This window comes from Hyaena hyaena, unplaced genomic scaffold (genome assembly GCF_003009895.1).
Source record: "Hyaena hyaena isolate Hyena2069 unplaced genomic scaffold, ASM300989v1 scaffold_46, whole genome shotgun sequence".
NCBI lineage: Eukaryota > Metazoa > Chordata > Mammalia > Carnivora > Hyaenidae > Hyaena > Hyaena hyaena.
Window position 1 is genome coordinate 3,979,154 of NW_024080678.1, and position 23,768 is coordinate 4,002,921.

A 23,768-nucleotide genomic window follows, 5' to 3' on the forward strand; every position below is an offset into this window, starting at 1 on the left:
GAAAGGCTGGAAGATGGACACTAGTAAAACATAAACCTGATATCTTAGTGGTCTAATACAGATCATGATCCTACAGATCTCTACAGCTCCTTTGCCTTTTGCCTAAAAGTTTATCCAAGTCTTTCCTTGGATAAGTCTTTCCTATATAGTCTCTTAAGGATTTCCTTGCCTTATCTCCAATGCCATCTACCCATAGCACTCAACTATTCACTCTATACTAGTTACTCTACCTCTGAATCTCTGGTTCTCTCCCAGGTGACAGAAGACAGGGGCTCTGACGGTAAACTGATGTTACAGACTGAATGTTTGTGTCCCCATTAAATTCAGATGTTGAAGCCCTAACCACCAATATGTTGGTGTTTGGAGATGGGCCTTTGGGGAGGTAATTAGGGTTAGATGAGGTCATTAGGGAAGGGTGCTGGTCCAATGGGATTAGTGCTTTTGTAAGAAGAGACACTAGAGAGCTAGCTCACTCACACTTTCCCTCCACCCCTCTCTGCACAAAGAGGTCATGTGAGCACACAGTGAGATGACAGCCACTTACAAGCCAAGAGAAAAGGCCTCAGGATGAAATCTGCTGGCATCCTGAACTTGGACTTCTTAGCCTCTAAAACTGAGAAACAAATTTTGTTGTTTAAGCCATCAGTATATGGCATTCTGTTAACAGCAGCCAAAGCAGAATACTACAGCTGAGAACAGGGACAAAGAGGGAGGTAAAGTTGTCCCAATGAGACAATGTGAGATTTTAGGGATCCTCAAAGGCACAAGAAGATACTAGCGATACAACAAGAAAAGTACAGAACAGACTATTTGGATATTCTCTAGTCCCTAGCTCTATTAGTTTCTGAACTTGGATCTAGAGCAATTTTCTTAAATCTATCTGAAGCTAACTTTTCTTCATGTGTAAGATAGAAATATACATGTATCACAGAGTTATTGTAATTATTTAATATAGAGAGCATCTGAGAAAACATATTGTAAGATGCAAGGCACTTTACATGTTATTGAGAGCTATACAACTGAAGTGAAGAAAGCACTTGGCTTTAAGCACTAGTTTTGCCCCTTGTGGCTATGTGATCTTGGGTAAATTTCTTGAAATTATTTGTGTCTCATTTCCTCATCTCTAAAAATAGGAATAATATCTAGGGCTTATAAATATTAAATGAGATTATATATTTAAAAATCTTCAGTTTGGAGTAGAGTAGAGGCTAATGGATCTTACATCATAAAGATGGCCAGATGGACAAACAGATCAAGAAACATTAACAGGTGTACTCTACATAAGCACAATATGGCTAGGAAACTTTTATTTGTATTTGTCTTTTAATGGCAAAACCACTTGAAAAAGGAAAATGCTGATGTTATGAAAATAACATTGCACTTATGTATTAATTTTATCAATTCTATGATGTTCACTTGAAATCTATAGTACCCATTACTGAGCACTTGTGTGCTCAGCCCCCATATAGGCACACAACTCAAAATGTTCCCAACTTAAAATTCAAGTACATGCAAATTTTTCAAGAGAAATAAATTCTAAGTGAGAAGTCTATTTTGGGTTGGGGAGTTAAAAAGCACATGACTCAAGTTATTTATAATATTAGGAAGACTGAACATATGTAAAATGAATAAGGAATGTAAATGTATTTCAATGTACAGCAATTTAAAGTGTATACTAAAAGACTAAAGGAATAAACTATAGAGAATTCAGCCAGAGAAAGCTTTTTGATAAATATGAGTGTTAGGCAGTAAGTGGGGAGAGGGGGGAATGACAGAGATGGGAGTGGCAGAAAGAAGGTAGGAAAACAAGCCAAACAGTGGACAAAGGTAGAGACAGAGAGGGATATGGGTGAGGTTGGAGGATCAATCAAAACTGACTTAAGAGTTCATACGAGTAAAAGCTTTCTAATTAAAGCTATCTGACAACAGAGTGGCTGCTGTGAGCTTCTCATTACTGCAAATATTTCAGAGTGTGATGTCCCTTGGTGCAAGATACCTTAGAAGGAATCACTGTACTGGAAGATATTTGGTGTCCTTTACTACACTGTGAGTTCTCTGTGAATTCCCTGCAAATATGATCCCTGAAGGCAGAAAAAGAGACAGAGGGCCTGGGCTGAATCCTAGCTCTTTCATTCATTAATTGTGACCTTGGGTAAGTCAACTTCTCAGTTTTTCATCTATAAATGGGGAAAATGGGAACACTAGAGATGTCTGTACAGTCAGTAACTCTTCATGTCCCTAAGAGTTTTTAACTGTCAAAGATATACATACATGTTCTCTCCTTTCCTTAGTACATGATCAAACTTTGTAAGGAAGAAAAGAGATAAATGGTGAGAAAAATAAAAAAATAATCAGAGGAATCTAAAAAAATTCTGCAACATGCCTCGCTACTATGGTCAAGTACGGCACTGCTTATGGACAGCCGACACTACGTATCCTCACTGGCTATCCCACGTAGTCACACTGCAAAGCATGCTCTTCTGTTTACTGTCAACACTGATAATTAGCTCAATGTCAAAGTTTTGTTTATACTCTGCATCAAGTCTCAAATTTTAGATGCCTAAAATCATAAAATGAATAGAATCAATTTATAAATTGTACAACAGGTTGATTCAATTATTAATGAGTGACAGTATGGTGTAGCACAGGGTCTGTGGAGCCAGATGGCATGGGCTTGAATCACAACCTCAGAGTTCACTGGTTTACGCAAGTCATTATCTGTATGTCTTAGTTTCCTCATATGTAAAGCAAAAAACAGTACCTAATTTATAGTCTTGCTGTGAGGGTTAAATGTGTTAATATTTATACACTGCTTGGAATGATGATGGTATGTTACCTATTGTATTTAATAACAAGCTTTACTAGGATATAATTCACATATCATAAAATTCACCCTGTTAAAAGCATATACTCATTGGTTTTTAGTATATTCACACTTACATGACCACTGTCATCACTGTCTAATTTCAGAACATTCTCAATACCCCCAAAAGAAATCCAGTACTCATCAGTAGTAACTCTCCATTCCCCTCTCCCACTAGCCTCTAGGCAACAACCAATCTACTCTCTGATTCTATGGGTCTGCTTATTTTAGACATTTCATATAAATGGAATCATATATTCTGTGGCCTTTGTGTCTGGCTTCTTTCACTTTGCGTAACGGATTCAAGGTTTATCCGTGTTGTAGCACTTATCAATTACTTTATTCCTTATTTTTCAGCAGAATAGTATTTCATTGTATGGTTAACATGTTTTATTTATTCATTTACAAATCAATAGATATTTGGGTTATTTCTACCTTTAAGCTATTATGAATAATGCTACTGTAAACATTCACATATAAGTTTTTGTGTAGGCATATATCTTCATTTCTTTTGGGTAGATATGTAGGAGTACAATTGTTGAGTTTAACCTTTTGAGGGCCTGCTAGATTGTTTTCCAAAATGGCTGCACAATTTTACATTCCCACCAATAAGGTATGAGGATTGTGCTTTCTCCACATCCTTGCCAACACTTGTTATTATCTGATTTTTTATTCTAGCCATACCAGTGAGTGTGAACTTTAATCTCACTGTGGCTTTAATTTGCATTTCCCTAATGATTAATGGTGCCGGGTAATCATTTCATATGTTTACTGGCAATTGCATATCTTTGGGGAAGTATCTATTTAGATCCTTTGCCCATTTTGAATGGGTTGTCTCTTTATTATTGAGTTCTTTATATAGTGTCTAGATACAAGACTTTTACTGGAAATATGATTTGAAAATATTATCTCCCATCCTGTAGTTTGTCTTTTCACTTTCTTTTCTTTTCTTTTTCTTTTTTAACATTTATATATTTATTTTGAGAGAGAAAGAAAGTGCAAGCAGGGGAGGGGCAGAGAGAGAGGGAGGCAGAGAATCCCAAGCAGGCTCCATGCCCAGTGCGAGCCCGACATAGAGCTCGATCTCACAATTATGAGATCATGACCTGAGCAGAAATCAAGAGTTGGACACTTAACCAGCTAGCCACCCAGGCACCTCAAATGAGTTAACTTTTGTATACAGTGTGAGGCAAAGTTTTAACTGCATTCTTTTATATGGGACTAACTAGCTGTCACAGCATCATTTGTTAAATGACTGTTCTTTCCCCCATTGAATGGTCTTGGCACCCTTGTCAAAAATTGGTTGACCAGAGACACAATGGTTTATTTCTGGGCTCTCGATACTATTTCATTGATCTACATCTATATACATATATTCATATTTAATCTAGCCTCATGCCAGTATCACACTGTCTTGAATACTGTTGCTTGGTAGTACATTTTGAAATCAGGAATTGTGAGCCAGGTTTGTTCATGCTTATTCTGGCTATTCTGAATCCCTTTCAATTCATTACGAATCTTAGAATTGGCCTGTCAATTTCTACAAAGAAACTACCTGGGATTCTAAAAGGTAATGCATTAAATCTGTAGATCAATATGGGAAATACTGCCATTTTAGCAAAAGTCAGTTTTCCAATCCATGGGCATGAGATGTCTTCTCATTTATTTAGATTTTATTTAACTTCTTTGAACAACCCTTTGTAGTTTTCCAAATAACTGAGTTATTTCCTGAGTCAGAGTTTCCTTAGTTGTTGCTCTAGGGCTTAGTTAACATATACATCTTATCAGAATCAGCTCCAGATTAATATTAACTTAATTCCAGTGAGATATAGAAACATTATTTCTATATGATGCTATTCCTTTCCCTTTTGTGGCATTACTGTTATATATATTTATGAACGTTGCAAATCCAACAGTACATTACGATAACTATTACTTTATATAATTTTGTCTTTTAAACATCCTGGGGAGAAAGGAAAATAAGCATATACTTACAGCTTTTGTTATATTAGCATTAATACTTATCATTTCTGATTCTCTTGATTTGTTCTTGAGGATCTGAATTACTATCTAGAATCACTTCCTTAGTCTAATACAGCTTTGCTCTCATCCACCTTTGTGCTGTTTTCACAAATGTGTTACATTTCTGTATGTTACTGGCTCAACAATACATTATATACATATTGTTTATATAAATGCTTTTAAAATCAGTTAAGAAAGGAGAAATATATACACTTATACTGTCTTTTACAATTACATAATTATCTTTACCAGTGCTTTTTGTTTCTTCCTGTAAACTCAAATTGCAGTTTGGGATCATCTGTTTTCCCTCTAAAGAACTTTTGGTATTCTTGTAAGGTGGGTCTGGAACAAATTCTTTCAGTTTTTCATTTATCTGGAAATGTCTTTATTTCCCTTGCATTATTAAAAGAAAGCTCTGTTGGTAACAGAATTCTTGGCCAAGGTTTCTAATTTGAACTATTTGAATGTGTTATCCCACTGCTTCTGGCTTACGGGTTTTTGAGAAGTGAGCTATATGTTTTGTAGAGGTTCCCCTGTAAATGAGGAGTCCTTTTTCTCTTGTTGCTTTCAAGATTTTCTCCTTGTCTTTGGCTTTTAGTATTTTTACTATGATGTACCTGTTTATGGATGTCTTTTGACTTTATCGTGCTCAGAATTATTAAGCTTCCTGTATGTGTAGGTTGTTTTCCAAAAAATTTGGGAAGTTTTCAGCCATCATTTCTTTCAATATTTTTTCTTTGTTCTCTCTCTGCTCTCCTTCTGGTACTTCCTTCCATCATGTATCTGTTGTTACATTAATGTCCCATATTTCTCTGAATCTTTCTTTACTTTTCCTTATTATCTTTTCTCTTTACCTGTTCTTTTGTTCTTTACCTGTATACACTCTATTGATCTAATTTCCAAGTTTGTTTATTCTTTCTTCCGACAGCTTCACCCAAATGTTGAGCTTCGTTAGTGAATTTTTATGGCAGTTATTGTACTTTATTGTACCTTTCAACTCAAATTTCCATTTGGTTCTTCTTTTTCCTTTAACAATTTCCTTTTAACAATTTCTATCTTTGTACTGATATTCTTCATTTGATGTGACATTGTCATCAACCCTTGCATTATTTTTAAATCATGGCCTCCTTTAGTTCTCTGAATATAAGTATAATGGCTACCTTTAAGTCTTTATCTATTAAACCCAACATCTGGTCATTCTCAGTTTCTGTCACCTGCTTTTTCCCCAGTGTGTAGGTCATTCTTTCCTGTTTCTTCACATGCCTCAGATTTTTCTGGGAAACTGGATATTTTATATAATATATAGTAGCAACACTGGTTACTGCCCATACCCTCCAAGACCTGCTATTGTTATTTGCTTATTTGCTCAGTGGCTGGATGAATTATTTTAGTTAAGTATATTCTTCCCATTCTTCTCTACAGATGTTGCTCTTCTAGGGGCTCACCCTTGGTTATGCCACAGTCATCCTAAAATGACAGTGGCTTTGGCTGTCCTCTCTTTGACCTTCTCTTTTCCTGACCACACCCAGCTGTTAAGTTCCACTAACTACCAGCCAATTGATCTACTGTCTTCAACAATGTCCTGGGCATAAATTGTTCCACAAACTGAGCCAATCTATTAGGGCTCCTTTGAAGGGATAGTCTCTGAGGTCAGCATTTAAGATTTGTTCTAACCACAGGAGGGTTCCTCCCTGCTGTCTCTTTCTCCTTTTCTCTCTAGCAAACTAGCCCATCTTCTGGTTAGCCAGAAGATGAATCAATCAAGCCAGTCCAATGAATCAATCTATCAATCTCCCTCCAGCTCCTTCTTTCTCTGCAACCTGCACCCTCAGGCATGAACTTCACACTCTACTGCAAATGATGTTGGTTCCTTTGGGGAGAGATTCAGAGATCTCTATTATAAGATCTGTTTGTTCCTCTGGGCAAAATTTTGGAGACCTGGTTCTGATGCTTGGGCAAAGACAATGTCATGCTTTTCTCTGGGTGACACCTCCTTGGGAGCTTGATTTGAGGGTATAGGGGAACAGCAGCCCCAGATAGCCTCAGCTTGCCTCTCCCAGAGTAGAATCTACATCCCACAAGCCAAGGGAAAGAGCAAATGGGGGTCCTTTATTTTCAGTGGTGCCATATCCATGGTATAGCCTCTGTCCCCTGAGTGTGGGCTGGGTGAAAGGAGGGGGGACCCTACCTCTCAGCCGCCCTCACCTAGAATTTAGTCTCAGCAACAGGTAGCCGGGGTAGGATGAGAAATGCTGATCTTACATCCCTGCTGGGAAGACAGCATTCCACCTGAGAAAGGAGGAAAGATGGAGCTCTATGTTCTTGAATGCAACAGTTTAGAGAACAGTTTCCATCTTGCTCAGCTAATAGGAGGGAGGGAAGGAGCAGGTCTCAGTTCAAATACCACAGACTTTCACTTACTAAGTTGTAGTAGATTTTCTTGACCAAATATTTCTTCATTGATTGTATGCTCTGTGGACTAGTTCCAAGGACTTTAAATGGTTGTTTTTTTAAAAAAATAATCTTCGGGGTGCCTGGGTGGCTCAGTCGGTTAAATGTCCAACTTCAGCTCAGGTCATGATCTCATGGTTTGTGGGTTTGAGCCCTGCATCGGGTTCTGTACTGGGAGCTCAGAGCATGGAGCCTGCTTCAGATTCTGTGTCTCCCTATCTCTCTGCCACATCCCGCCCCCCCCCCCGCCCCCGCCCCCAGCTCATGCTTTGTCTGTCTCAAAAATAAATAAAAACTATTAAAAAATAATTTTCACCCATTTTAGTGGGAAGGGGTCTGTAGAACTCTTCCCATGGTCATGGCTGGAAGTGGAACTTCTTGATGAGCTGTTGTTTTCTTTCTTTTTTTTATGAGAAAGTGAATCTGAAACTCTTAAGTACAAATTGGAGATACTATCATTATTCTGAGAAAGAAATCCTAAAAAATGATCCAAAGGTCATGTATGAGCTGCCACATCTATGGCTCGCTAAGTCAGAAGAGCTGTTTTGTTCTTTCTCCCTACATTTAGTCTCTCAAAGCCTTGGCAAACATCTAAAATTAAAAAAAAAAAAAAGGAGTCTGAAAAGAAGTTTAAATTATTTTGAACCACTATGAGGCATTCACCCTGGTCTGTGATACAATTCAGCCCTTCTGGTCACGTTTTATGTCAGATCCCAGCTGCAGAGGAACTTTGAAAAGTTTTAGGATGCTTCTGGTTGTGTGTGTGAGAGAGTGTTTTAAAGAAATCAACATGTTGAAAATGATTATTTTTAAAGTTACTGTCTTCTAAATAAGAACTGTGCTTGCATTATGTATCAAAGCATTCCCTAAGGTGAGAAATCAAATTTACAAGGCATACAAAGCTCATTCTGTTTTAGTGAAAATTGAGGAGTTTAACAATTTCAAGTAACTAAAATAAGTGTAAAGAGCTTTCAAAACAAGCATCCATGCCTTGAGCCATTCCTAAGCATGGATTCACAGTATAGAACTGCTGGTCCTATCCTGGTACATTTTCTTTAGGGGACTCTAATATGGAAATTTACCCATTCATTTTCTAGAATCTACAATGGCAATCTTCAGTATGCATCTGTAGCTGAGAAAGCGCCAAGCCACATACCATAGGCAAGTAGCCAATTTAGCAACCAAGGTCTAACACAGGACTTGGCACACAGGAATTACTGAAAAAATATTTGTGGACTACAGAGATCTCTACTAATATGCCAAGTACATCCAAGTCTGGGGTGGGTGAAGTAAAAAGAAGAAAATTTCAAATGATGGAATAAACTTTCGTGTTCATAAAAATTTATTTCATACCATAAACTGGCTCCACAAGTAATATTATTTCCAAATCAGTAACATTTTTTATGTTCCCCACCAAAGGAATATATAAGATAATCAAGAATGCTCAATTTTATAGAAAATAAATGAATTAAAAAAAAAGTATTGGTATTTACTTATGCCACTAATCACATTACTATAGAAGAACATATATATAATTATCACGTTTTTTTAAAATGTTTATTTTTGAGAGAGAGAGACACAGTGTGAGCGGGGAAGGGGCAGAGAGAGAGGGAGACACAGAATCTGAAACAGGCTCCAGGCTCTGAGCTGTCAGCACAGAGCCTGATGCAGGGCTTAAACCCACAGACTGCAATATCATGACCTGAGCCAAAGTCAGACACTTAACCAACTGAGCCACCCAGGCACTCCTGTAATTATCATCTTCTTAAACCATTATAACTTATAATAGAAAAGTTTAAAATACAGAACAGGGAAAGAAAAATGTCATCTATAATAATAATATTCAGATAACTACCATTTAGCAATTTTTTTTTTTTTTTTTTTAGTGCTTATTTATTTTTGAGAGACAGAGCATGAGCAGGGGAGGGGCAGAGAGAGGAGACACAGAATCTGAAGCAGGCTCCAGGTTCTGAGCTGTTAGCATAGAGCCTGACATGGGTTTCGAACCCAGGAACCATGAGATCGTGACCTGAGCCGAGGTTGGACGCTTAACCAACTGAGCCACCCAGGCGCCCCTAGCAAACTTCTTTACAGTCATTTTTCTTTGAACAGTTTTTATTACTTTTACATGACTGTGATCATCCTGTATGAATACTTTTATATCCATTTTTTCCATGTAAATATTACATTAAGATTCTGCTGTATAAGAGAACTTCAAATTCAAAGTCAAACAATATTGTATACATAATGGGAATTCTAGCCTCCACTCAATCTCCAAGTTCCCTCCATTTATTTAACAGGTGCTTACTATAGGTGTCTATTTTATGCCACATGCAGTGTTGGGGGCTGAAAATATAAACAAAACTAAGCCAGAGTTCTTATTCTCAAAGAGTTCTCAACTCAGCAATTATTCTCTGCCATTACAGAAAATGGGCTTATCCATGTGAATTTAAAGATAATGAGATAAATGCTTGAAATTTGGCTATTTTTAACTTCACTCCTTTAAGGAAAATCACTATATACACAAAGAATTATCTCAGACAACAACTGAGGTTTTCCACATTTGATATAGCTGTATTCTTATCTTATAGGTAAAAGAGCTGCAAGTCTTTTACTCATTTTATGACATGTATTTTTCAACATTTATTGCAATTAGCACTATTGGTCTTGAGATCAGCTGTTTTAGAAGCCAATATAAGAGTTTTCACATTAAAAAAATTTTTTTTAAAAAAGGGGGGCGCCTGGGTGGCTCAGTCAGTTGGGTATCCGACTTCGGCTCAGGTCATGATCTTACGGCTAGTGGGTTCGAGCCCCACGTCGGGCTCTGTGCTGACAGCCAGCTCAGAGCCTGGAGCCTGTTTTGGATTCTGTGTCTCCCTCTTTCTCTGACCCTCCCCTCCTCACGCTCTCTCTCTCTCAGAAATAAATAAAACATTTAAAAAAAATTTAAAAAAAGAGTTTTCATTTCCTCTGATGTAAATTTCAGATTATTCATCATACTTCCCCCCATCCTACCTATTTACATGATTGATATATTTGTTTATGTGCAGATAAACAACCACAGCCTAGAGGCAGAGAATGTAATGCAAATACTTCAATAAGCACAGGTGCCTATATCCAAATATACAATGATCCACATGCACCTGGAACTATTTGCATTATATGTAAAATCTAACAGCTGTGTCTGACTTTACTTCTCTGGAAAAACTTAAGCACTCCTTTTTGCTAATTTTCTTTGCTATTTTCCAATTTAAGTCTAGTTATCTCATGCAATGAAGAGAGAAAACAAGCTACTGAGTCATAATTTCAAACCTTCTTAAATATACAGTCAGAAAATCTATTCTCTATTTGAGGACCCACCACTTACTAGTCACGTGAGGGTTAGCAAGTTGTCATTAATGTGAACCTCAGTTTCTTATCCATAAAATAGGAATGGTGATATTCACACCATACTTATAGCACTAGTGCAAAGCAAATCTTTGTAAAAATGCAAAACACTACATAAGTGTTAGCAATTAGGGCTAAGAATCATTAATATATAACCATTTCCAAAAGAGTTCAGTATAATCAAGTTTTTTTTTTTTTTTAGAGGCTCTGTCTGTTCCCTTACATATACTTCTAAGTTGTCATAAAAGTTTTCAGAAGAAAGGCACTGCATTTTTCAGAAAGACAGCACCTGTAGTTTACTGAAAGGGGTGCTGCTATTACCATGGAGCTGCTAGCATAAGGCTCCAGAGACATGTTGAGGAAAGAGGAAAAGAGACTAGGGCAGCAAAACAAATTGGACAGTAACTTGAGTTCCTCTTATTTTCAGACTAGGTTTAATGTGGAGACATGCCTACTAGTCTATGTCTCTACCCTGAAAACCTAAAAAGCTGTTAGGATGTGAATCCTTTAGAGCATTTCAAGTTTTTAGGACCTTAAACATGAAAGAGTCACTAATGATTTAACCCTTGGAGACTAAAGTTATTTTGTTTGCCTATGCTTTGCCATTAATAAGATAGCTAGCTAGGTCCCTAATTGCATTTGTTTATATCAGACCTCCAAGGAAGCAGAAATGTATACACTACCACTGCAAATAACAGGAGTACAGGAGTTACTGCCTCCAAAGACCTAGCATGCAGTAAAAGATAAAACTTTGAAATGGTAGGTTTTGCTAGTATGTTACAGAAAATACACATGCTTTATTAACAACTGTGTGGGAAATTATTCTCCCTCAACTCAAACTTATATGGAGTGAGGGGAAACCCTGTCTAAAAGTTTATTTATTTATTTTGAGAGAGTGTCCCCAACCCTGACACACATGCACAGGAATGGGAGGGGCTGAGAAATAGGGANGAGAGAGAGAGAGAGAGAGAGAGAGAGAGAGAGAGAGAGAATGAATCCCAAGCAGGTTCCACACTATCAGCACACAGCCTGACTTGAGGCTCAATCTCACAAACCCTGAGATCATGACCTGAGCTGAAATCAAGAGTTGGATGCTTAATGACTGAGTGACCCAGGTGCCCCTTAATGTACTTATTTAGACCAGTAAAAGTACTATCAAAGATTCTAGTGTCAGAGCCCCGAGGCACAATGAATCAATAGATATAGAGTATGGATTCTTCCAAATAAAAACAGTAGCTGCCTCCCTCACCTAAATACCTATCATGAGTGCGTCAAAAAGTACGTTGACATTTTGCTCCTTTCCCCCCACCCCACTTAAGTCTCTCTCCCATTAGCACATACCTGTCTATCTCTCTCCTTCTCCCTCTCCTTCTCCCTCTTTCCTACCTCATAGTATTCCATTATGTAGATGCACTCTAGTTTCTTCAAATACTCCCAAATTGCTGGAGACTTGTTTGCTTCTAATCATTTGCTAGAGTGCTTTGATGAAGCTTTGTTTACTTGGGTTCATCCTATCCACAAAATAGATTTCTAAAAGTGACATTGCTTGGTCAAAGGGCAAAATGCATCTGTTATTTTGGTAGATAGTGCCAGTTTGTGTTCCACAGGGATTATGGCCATTTTGTACTCCCACCAAATGTGAGTACCCATTTTCTGAAGATCATTTATTAAAATACACATGGTTGGATTCCACCTCCCATATTCTGATTTAGGAGATTAAGGGGTCAGGCCTGAGGAGACCTATCTTGAAAACACTCTCCAAAGAGCATATAACTAGTTGAGAATCCTTTCTACAATGTACTCTAGTCTTGTTTGCATTGTTCAAATCCAAAAGAAACTGTTTAAACTCGAAAGTTTATAACCCATGTCACTCATTCAATACTTTTTGAGTACCTATTATGTGCTGGGCACTCTAGATGACAAGGATACAAAGTTACATAATAATATCTATCATTAGTGTTTGCAGGGTCTAACAATGAGAAACCTCAATATATAACTGTATATTGGCAATGTATAAGTATAGTGTTAGAAATATACATAAAATTTTATGGGAATACTGAAGAGAGCTACCTAACCCTGAAAGAATGCTAGAGGAAGCTTCCTGAAGGAGGTGCTCCTAGAGCTCAGTAGAAATTAACCAGGTAAAAAGAAGAGTTACAATGGACAATGGACTGAAAGGGCATAGAACTAGAAAAAGAACAGTCAGGAAACTGGTACAGAACTCAGATGAAGGCTTGAATTAGGGCAGAGATTAAGGAGAGAATGGACTAAAGGAATCTTAAGAGATAAAATGAGCAAAATGTAGACATTAGATAGAGGTGGAGGTAAAATAAAGGGATGGTTTCAAGGCATTATCAAACCACTTCTGGCAAAATACTGGATTTAAGCTATTTTTTCAGCAGCAGTGACAGGTTTACACTGGTTCAGTTGTGCCCTCTCACTTGGTCTTGACATTTGTAAGGCCAGGGATAGATGTATGGGTCTGAGCAAAATGCTCAGGGGAGCTGGTAGCCTTCTCCTTTAGTATCATGCCCTAATCAGCTAAGTAAAGCAACCACAGGCAACCCCAACAGGCACACATGACATTACATGGCCATGTCTCAGATGTACCCTTTCTTATAAGAAAGTCTACTGTAAGTCTCTTGACTCCCATTTTTCTCTATGCCTGTGAAGTCAGTGACCAAGACACTTGCTGACAACATACGTAACTGCCAGTACAAGGAGCAACATGTAGCTGAGGGGCAGCAGCATCAACAGCTGCTTTCCCAAAACTTAAGCCAAAGCCAAGTTTCACAACATCAACAACACATTTTGGGCAGCCTACAGGTCTATCACCAAATAAATTCAAGCTCTGAAGGTGAGAAGATATGGGGAGAGTCCCCTTTGAACTGTTCCCATTCCCCTGATTTATGCAAGCATAATGGTCCTGTGGAGACAGAACAGGAGAAAGTTGTGTGTAATCCATACTAACCCTGATACTTGTCTTCTTCTCAGAGTTCCTAAAAACAAACCGAAAGGAAACCAAAAACTAAACAATCATCAGATAAAAACAAGTTCACTGTTTAGAAAGTCCATGAATGAAACACACACATACCACACAAACACACACATACAAACAATATATACACACAGAGTAACATTAAGGCTTACCTTTCTTTTATCTTCATCTGTTGATTCAAATTTGAAAGTAGCCCTATGCTGAGGGGGGAAAAAAGGGAAACAATGTTATTTTAAATACATAGAGTTTTAATTGTGGCTATGTTTAAAAGGTGTCTTCTAAAAATGTTGCCTTTCCATATTGTATTTCAACACTCCTAGTAACGGAAGAGAGATAGGCATGTAAGCAAATCATTATAAAGCAGTGTGAAAGACTACAGCAGAAAAATAGACAAAAGAACACAGAGTACCAAGCCAGTAACTCTACCCAGGGAAATCTGGAATGCTTTGCATAGAGTATAGAGCATCTGAACTGGACCTTGGGGGATGAATAGGAGTTTGCCAGGAGGTAAATGGAAAGCATTCTAGAGACAGAAACAAAGGCTCAGATGTGTGAAATGGTATGATATTATTTGTGAAATAAACAGCTCTGCCAGAGTGAAATATAGGACACATGTGAGGGGACGGGGAAGTGGAGAAAGAGGAGAATGGAATAGTAAATTGGATAGAAACTTGGAAGGGTCTACGAATGTTTCCCAGTTTGTACTTTCTTGTTCATATGCAGTAAGAAATGATCAGGGAATTGTAGACAGGGAAGAGATCTGATAGACTGATATCTCAGAAAAGTAATTCTGTAAGAATTAAGGTTTAAATTAAGGCTCTACTACTAACTAGCTGAGCAAGTAACAAAATCTCTGTCAATGGATTTCTTATGTGAATAGAGGGGGTAGCTAGTTCTCTAAGCTGCTATTAGGGTTAAAACAGCGAATACATATATATACCATTTCAATGCCTGGCACATAGTAAACACTCGGTAAATATTAGGATTATAATGATTATGATGCCAATTATATTGAGAAAAAAAATAACTGGAAGTGAAGTGAGTGTCATGACTCTCCTGAAATGATTGGCAACACTGTATTTTCCACTCTGTAGCTGAAACAGAGGATGGAGTAGGTTGACTTGTCCACAATCACAGAAACAGTGATAGGACCCAAAACTGAGCACAAAATTTCTCATTCTTTTCTCAAATTTTATTCAGGAGAACGTAGTGCTCTTATGGATCCTGTGTTTTCCTTTTAAAAAATCTCCACTGAACATCTTTGCCTTTTTTTTTTTTTTTTTCTCATTGGCCACACGGGCATTTATTGGCAACTCATCAAGAGTTGAGTACACAAAGTATTAAAGATATCATCATTATAGATGGTTCTGTGTTGTCAGCTTTGTAGAAGAATCAAGTTTTGAAATTAAATGAGATGGAGAAATGCTGACAGAGAAGTGGTTCTGAATATAAGAAATGGTCAGAAGGAAGACTTTGAGGTAAAAAAGAAGGGTTGTTTGAAGAAACTGAAGAGAGGCTGCTTCACGTATGGTTTGTGAAATAATTAAAATAGATGATGTTAGGTGGCTAGAAGGACTGGATTTAAAAATTTATACCTAAACTGGCAGATAAGTGACAGGCGACCAAGGAAGACTGGGATAGGTATGAACAGTACAGCATTCTGGAAGAATATTTTGGGCTGTTCAGGCCAGATCAAAGGAGAGCAAGACTGAGGACATAAAGCCTTCTAAGAAATGGGCATCAACAATCCAGGTGCAAATTGCTGGCAGCAGTATAAATTGACATAAACTTTAAATGGGAAAGTAATTTGGCAACACATACAAGAAACATGAAGATGTTCACATCCTTTCACCCAGAACTTCTACTCCCAGGAATTTATCTTAATGAAATCTTCCAGAAGGAGAGAAAAGTCATATATGTAAGCATATTCACTGCAGTGTTATCTAATATTATGGAAGAAAGACAGACAATCTGGATATCTAACAACAGGACGCTGATGAGTTAAACTGCTATGCATCCACCTGATAAAATATTATATTGCAACAAAAAAAGATGACTAAAAATCTCTGTTAACAACATGGAAAATTACTTATAATGGCATCACTGGAAAAATATAAATGCCAAGCTAGATGTCTACAATGACAGTACCTACATTAAGTATATGGATGCATTAAAGGCTTGAGTGTTAAAATACAAAAATAAAAGCAACTGGGGACACCTGAGTGGCTCAGTTGGTTAAGCATCTGACTCTGAATTTCGGCTCAGGTCATGACCTCATGGTTAGTGAGATCAGGCCCTACATTGGGCTCCTCACTGACAGCATGAAGCCTGCTTCAGATTCTCTCCCCCTCTCTCTCTGTCCCTCCCCTGCTCGTGCACATGCATGCATGCTCTCTCTCTCAAAATAAATAAACCTTAAAAAAAAATAAAAGCAACTATACAGTGGAATTTCTAGTGATTTCTTTGACAAAACTCATTGTTGCTACAATATTTTTATAATTAAGGGAAAATTTTAAAATAAAAGATGAATGAATAAGGAAAGAAAGAAAGAGAAGGAAAGAAAGAGAGAAAGAGAGAGAGAGAAAGAAAGAAAGAAAGAAAGAAAGAAAGAAAGAAAGAAAGAAAACAAGTTGTAAATCTGGAGGCTATAACTAAGGAATTTATAGACCTGAGGTTTAAGTAAAAACTAACTTTAGATGAAAGATAAAGAAACAACAAACATCAGGCTAAAGTTGTAAACTGAAGTTTAGTAAAAGTCCAATACAAATGAAAATATATTGCACTTAAACCCCAAAAAAGTCATGAGTTTTTTGCCATTATATGTGAAATATTAATTCCATAAATTATCTGGAATAAATGAACCTAGCTGCCAATATGGTAGTTCTCCTAAACTTTTTCTGGCATCTACGATAAAGGAACAGAGAAATAAATCATCTTTTGGAAAGCCCTTCATTAAGTTATAAAAATATCTTTTAAACAGTTTCTACATAGAATTAATCTTTCAAGGTGATAATTTACAATAGTATCAAGGACTAAATTTTCTGTTGCTTGTAAATGCAAGGCTGATCCTCTCATAAAACCACAACATTACAAAAAAAAAAAAAAAAAAAAAAAGAAAGAAAAGAAAAGAAAGAAAAGCCTTCAAAGCCCTGACTAGCATGAGGGCTTAATTTAATTAGAAAATATACTGGCATGTGAGGCAATACAAATTGAATTTTGAATGTGCCAATCTATTCAGAAGCTCAGCCCTCTAAGATTGTTTGGATCCAAAGATGTTGGCTTCTCTAAGGCTGGTTTCTTTCATACAACTTAAGTCATACCTAACCTATTCAGTACTTCTAACCCTTACTCTCTCCCCCTTCTGAGGCTGAAAGGGAAGGGAGGGGGAACTAGCATTTCTGGCTATAAATACCTTTATAGAACTGCTAGCCAACAGTCAACCACCTCACCTTCTTTATGTGCTTAATTTCCAGATGAACAGGAGCAACAAGTCAGATATAAACCAAAAAGTAACACCATTGTTCATTTTAGAGACCAAGTGAACTAGGAACAGCTTAGTGACACACCAGACTCACAAGGACTCCTCCCCATAGGTTTTTATATCCTATGAGTAGGCTCTAAAATGCTCAGGCTCAGGAGGCAGACAGCAATGGTTTTGAGTCCAGTCCAGCTGCTTACTAAAAGTGTGACCTTGGTCAAGTTATTCAACTTTACTACCTGTCAGAGTTTCCTTATCTTTTATGTATGGCACCTTGCACATAGCAGGTGTTCAGTAAGTGGCCACTATTTGTTATTATAGCATGGCCTATGAGGTGGCATCTGGCCAAATACCTATTAGAGAACTAGGAGTTATTTCATATTTCAAAAGATACACTCAAACAGTACTGATACAAGGGAATTAGCCTAACTAGAGTGGCGTGTGTGTATGTGCTGTGCTGTATTTCACAAATAGAGGTTTACTCCTAGAACTAAACAGCAGTAACTGAGGTTATATAATTTCTATCTGGAAACAAGAACAAGGTATAACAAAAGAACAGCTCACTAAACATGCTCCTGTGCAAAAATGTGTGGAATGAGCTCAAAGAGTCAGAACTCAGCCTCGAAGTGGAAAGCAAAAAGTCCTCTTACGTGGTCCAGTACATTTACATACCCTATTCAAATGTGTAGCCTATATTTCTAGAACTGTCTCAATATTAGGTCCTGATCAATCAGGTTCTTCTAGCACATAAATGAAGACCTCATTGCTATCAGTGTCATCTTCCTCTCTTAGAGGACTCCTCTTGAAGACCTACCTGACTGTATCTGAAATAATCTTCCCTTCGATTTGGTCATAAATTTGCCACATTTCCGAAATGGAGTCCTGTTGGAGCTTGCTATAGGGTAATCATATGCCCAGGTGGCCTCTATGGCTGCTAAGCCATCTCTCTGGCTCTCATTATAGTTGATGACCCTAGGCCTCAGTTTCTTCATCTATTAACTGAAAGGAATATATCCAAATACCTTTGAGAGTCCTGCTAGTCTAAATAGCCTGTGATTCAAGGAACTAAGATACTACTGTACACCTCGGAGCCCTTGATTACTGTTTATTGTAATAATCATAATGATGGTAACCAATCTCTCCATGAAATATTTATCAGAGCAAGCCCTGAAGGAGGAGGAGGAGTTTGGACAGCCTAGACTAGAACAATACATATCTCCCATAATTAACAGCTAATTCTATAATTAGAATGGAGGTGATTAGGACCCAACAGTAACCAAAGAAAGTAACATTCTGGTCCTGAAAACCTTTTGCTCTTCTGTGCTCAAAAACACACAACAGAGAGGGTAAAGGCAACATGAGCCCTAGATATGGAATCTAAAGACTAGGTCCGCCACTTCTAGTTATGTGCCCTTGAGCTCATAGTCACTTTGTCTTTCTGAACCTCAGTTTCCTATTTCCCTTGCAAAAGAGAATACTTCTATCTCCCTCATAAGTTTTAATGTAAGAGGATTAGATGTGGTGACATGTGAAAGTGCTTAGGATAGACAATACATAGTACACAGAAAGCACTCAATAAAGGTTAACAGGTGAATTGAGACAAATAGAAAAGATCAACCACTCTTCATACTTGTTTTCGAATACTTTCCTATGCTGGGTCAACTTGTATTATGCCCTTGAGAAACAGACAAGTTTAATTGTTTCTGGGATAGGTACATCTTCCCTCTTCCCAGGATAACAAGGGTCATTGAATGAAGCAAGAAGGCTTGAAAATTACAGTGTCTGTAACACAGAAATTAGATGTTGTTACCTGCAGCCAGATAGGCAACTGTGGCTCTAAACACGGTACCTGGTATTGCGCTGCCCATTAGAAAATGTAAGGGTCAAGGAAAACAAGAAGTAATGGAATATACTCCCCAATTATTTTTACCAGGCTAAATCAACTCAGTGCTACATGTTTAATTCCTGCCTTTTTTGTTCTAAACTAACAGTTATGGGTTCTTCTTCAGTGCCAGGCACTGTTTCAAGGGCTTTAGACATATAACTCATTTAATCCTAACAAACCTATGATGTAGGTACTATTATTGTCCCTGTTTGACAGGTGAGGAAATTGAGGCACAGCAAAGTTAAGTTAACTTGTCCTAGGCCACATGGATGGTTAAGTTGAAGATCAGAGCCAGGGTGTGGCTCCAGAGCCTGTGCTACAGCCACAAGACCACTTGAGTACCTGGATCATTAGACCTATAACTCTGAGTAAACACTTCCTACGTGCCCTGTGCTCAGTGTTCAGCATTAAACTTAATTAAAGCTACATAATAAGTTAGGTAATATTATCCCTATTTTACAGATAAGGAAGCCATGACCCAGGCTTTAAATAACTTATCCATTGTCATGAAGCCAATAACAGGCAGATTTGAACCAAGATTTATCTGACTCTAAATTCTACCTTCTTTCTACTATCTTGAGGGAACAGCCCATTAAACATGCTCCTCTGCAAAAATCTGTGGAATGAACTCAGAGTCAGAACTCAACCTCAAAATGGAAAGCAAAAAGTCCTCTTACATGGTCCAAGACACTGACATATCCTACTCAAATGTGTATGCTATATTTCTAGAACTGTCTCAAGTTCTAGCTTTATTAGAGAAATAAGGTATAATAAAGAACCTCCTCCCCCAAATAATGACCCAATCACTTTCTCTGTACCTCATTCATTTCTGTTCTTGGTTAGACTCCTCAGTGCCCCACAATCACCCCTCATTCGAAACATTTCTCAAATCCATTTTTCCAGATAAAGAAAATGAAGTGCACAGTGCTCAGCTACTTTTTCAGGGTCTCAGACTTCATATCCCATAGAGCTAGGCAATTTAATTCCACCTCCCCATTCTTAGTGCCAGACCACTGCAATCAGACCTTCCCTTCCTATTCATCTGCCTCCAAGGTCTCTCTTGCCTTGAGGGGCAAAGCCTCACTGCCAGCATGAACCTCAGCTATTTTCTCTGTACACTAGCCCTACTATAATCAATGTTAAACATGAGAGCTCTTTTCTGAAGGAGCGGACCGATCCGGTTTGCATCAAGTCAGAGCATTCTGAGGCTTGGCCCAAAAAGAACTTCAGGAATAGCATCTTAAATAATATACATTGGGCATTACAACTTTAAAAACATTCCCATGTGAAACGGGAGCTGGAGATGTCCAGGACTTAAGCTCTGATAGCACTTGGCCAGGAGTGGTTATGTGGAAACCAACCCGGAGGGAGATCAAGGAGAGGAAGAGATAGAGTCAAGGAAGCAAATCTGGAGTTCTAACCAGTTTAGTCACAAAGGGGAGGAAGAATATTGAAGAAGGTGGTAAGATCTGTTAGAGGTTTTTCCTCCTCCTGTCCCTAAAGAAGAAAGTTCCTATTTATTGCTGGATATCTGGCATATAGTAATTGCAAAATAAATACTACTTGATTCAACACTGTTTCTTACTTTTGAACATTAGTTTGTAGCTTGCCTCACATATTTTTTTGAAAGAAGGTGCAAATCAAATTAAATGAATATAATCTCCACAATATGTACACCCGTGTATCAAATGAATTTCTCCTAAATTAGGCGGATATGCAACAATAAAGCATATTAGAAAGTGAAGGAGCTAAAATATGAACAGAATTGAATCCACCCATACACCCTCCCAAAGAAAGTAGCACAGTACTGTAGAAAGAGCAACTGGAAAGCCAGGATTCAAACCCCAGCCCCCTCTCTCAGTGGCAACATGATCCTAAATGTCATCTGTGACATGGGGAATACCACCACTTTCCTCACGGGGTTGTTGGGACAATTAAATGGGGATGGAGGTGTCTTGTTTTTGGATCTTCTCTACGCAGGGCAGAAACTGCCCACTGGCAGGTCCATCGTGCACAGGGTAATACAGCGCAGTGGTGGGCACACAGCACACACAGCAGGGGAGACTATTGAGTACAAGCAAGTCAAAGGAAGGACGATGCTGTATCCGGGGTGAGACTGGGTGTTGAGGCTGTTTTCACAGACAGGAGCAGTCAGACATCCCTATAAAGTAGTCTTCTAAATGGAAGAATAAAGGTGTGGTATGCTATCTTTTGAAGGGAGCAGGTAAGAAAAAGCAATGGCGAGCTAACGGTTCCTGGAGAAACATTCAGAGAGGTGGCTGGGATTTATAACAAGATGCCTTTTTACTGCAGAGTTGTAAAGTGGAAAGAACAGTGAATGGTTTGAAGACCTAGGTTGGAATCCCAGCTCACAAGTATGACCTTGGGCAAGTTACTTAACTGATACAGAATCTCAGTTGCAAAAGGAAGATAAAACCTCATAGGACTGTTGTCAAAATTAAATGAGATAATGGACGGGAAAGCTGTTAATGCGCTACAAATAATCAGGTATTACGAGGAGTCAGAATCTCCCCTCTCCCTCCACGTACAGCATAGTATGTCCATGACCTTGGCGTGATTTCAGTTCTTAGCCCCTCGGTTTTCTCATCTATAAAATGGGGAAGATGACACCATCTACCCTACAAACACTCTGAGAATCAAGTTAAACCATACAGGAGACCTCAAGCTTTGAAAACTGTAGAGTGCTATAGGTATATAAAGAACTGCCATCGTGGCTGATGGGTTTTACGCGTATCAAGAGCCGTGTTTAAGCACGGAAACTCGGATTTTCATGCTATACAGGTGAGGAAGCCTCGCGTGCATTTATGCATCCAAGAGTGGGGCACAGGGCACAGACGCACATCTACGGATTGTGGGGGTGTGACTTGCACGCTTGGGAGGAGGACCGTAGGACAGTCTGCTGGGCCGGAATCAGAGGAGTGGGCGCCAGAGTGGGGGCAGGGGGATGCAGGATGCACGCACGGGAAAGGCTGGGGGCACAAACACGCATGCCCAAGCCGGAAACGCTTTCTGGGGAGAGCAGCGCGCATCCCCGGAATGAGGGGGGTTGGGAGGGATGCGATGTGCAAGCCCCGAGGGCGGCCCGGCGGTGCTCTACCGCACGCCCGGGGCCAGGGCGCTTTACCTTATCGCTGTAATCCCTCAGGACCCGCTCGATAGCCCCCGCCTCGCCGGCCCGGACGATGTAGAGGGCGCGCTCCTCATCCATGGCCGCAGGTGCGGGGGAGCCGCGGCCGCTCTGCGCGCCCAAGCCGCTGCCTCCAGGTAAACGCCTCGCGCCCCCGCTCGCTCGCTCGTTCCCAGCTTCCTTCCTTCCCTCCTTCCCTCCCTCCCTCCTGCCTCCAACCCGCCAGCCTCCGCCCGGGCAGGGCCGACGTCACCGCCCCTCAACTTTCACCCCGCGACGTCACCGGTCCCCCAGCAACCGGCGCCTCGCGGCCGCTCCCGACCAGGCCCGGGACTCGATGGAGGCCTGACGAGCGGCCTGAGGCGGCGTCAGGCCCGGGGCCTCGCTTACTCTCCTGCCTCACCCTCCCTCGCAGAAGAGTTCAGCCTTTTAAGTGGGCTTTCGCAGACTGAACTGCTCTTCTCTCCTGACCCTCCTCTATGAATCATTCTCCTCAGCTGACAAGAGCCCCCCGGCTCTTCCCCGCCCCTCCGAGAGCCCGCAGCTACACAGACTACAATTCCCTGCGCTCATTGGGGTCATTCCACTCTTCCATCTAATTTACTGGAGTGCCGAATGGCATGCCGGGATTAGTAGTCATCCCCCGGGAAAAGACTTCCCGCCAAAGGCATGCTGGGAGCTGTGGTCCGGCCAAGGCCGGAAACGGGAGTCCCGCGGCAGCCAGAGGCCGGCGGCTGCCGGCCAAGAGACCGTTAGGGGGAGGGTGTAAGCGTCTGCTCTGCCTCTATTCTGTTCCTATCAGAGCTGGTTGTCCTGCTCCAGCCTTGGCTGGTCGGACAGGTTGACAGTCGCGGAAACTGGCACCCCTTGGTGGGAACTGTCAAACACCGGTTTAATTCCCTCTTTTTCTTGTTAGGCGGCTTCGGTCTCTTTGAAATGTTTTCCTTCCTCCCCCTTGTTTGCGGTAATGTTATGTATTCAGCTACAGTAATGTGGGAAATTGCAGGCAGTTATCCGGAAAAGGGATTTTTGCTTTTTTTTGTTTTTGTTTTTGTTTTTGTTTGCCTAATAGTTGCTGCCACGTATCGCGTGCCGCGGGGGCTCCCGATTCGGCGTTAGGTCGTTGCCATATAGCGTCTGATTCTCACGACGCGGAGATTTTTCTGGAACCAAAGGAACCAACATAGGTTAAGTAATACTGGCCTATGTCACAAAACTGGTAAATGGGGAATTAGACTAGATTGGAATCCAGGTCTTTCTCCAAAGGTGGCTACTCTCCAACCAGCAGCCCCGTAATGCTGATATACTAGTAATGGTAGTGGTGATGGGGATAGTGAAGATGGAAGAGGTCCACGTTTGCTGAGTGTTTACTACGTGCAAGCATTCTGTTACGTACTTTATCTGTGTCGTCTCCAGTCGCACAACGTCAGTGAATGAGTATTTGAGAACCTGTGCTGTGTCTGGCACTGTTCGGTACAGCTCAGTACTGTTCAGTGTAGAGACAGTGGGCCTCAAAGTCCTTGCTCTTAACAGAGT

At 39.7% G+C, this 23,768-nt stretch overlaps 1 protein-coding gene across 4 annotated transcripts in view; it reads right to left on the reverse strand.

The window, feature by feature from the left end:
• The window catches only part of RIC8B (RIC8 guanine nucleotide exchange factor B), a 100,534-nt gene extending 78,124 nt beyond the window's left edge, over positions 1-22,410 (reverse strand). For all 4 annotated transcript variants that reach the window (XR_005528147.1, XR_005528146.1, XM_039230453.1 and 1 more), the window contains exons 1-2: positions 22,230-22,410; positions 13,874-13,921 (exon numbers count right to left, since the gene is read on the reverse strand). Coding sequence is in view for 2 of the 4 variants with exons in the window: in XM_039230453.1 (XP_039086384.1) it covers positions 13,874-13,921; positions 22,230-22,313 (132 nt within the window). In the remaining 2 variants the exon portion in view is untranslated. The remainder of the gene's footprint in view (positions 1-13,873; positions 13,922-22,229) is intronic.
• Positions 22,411-23,768: the final 1,358 nt, after the last annotated feature.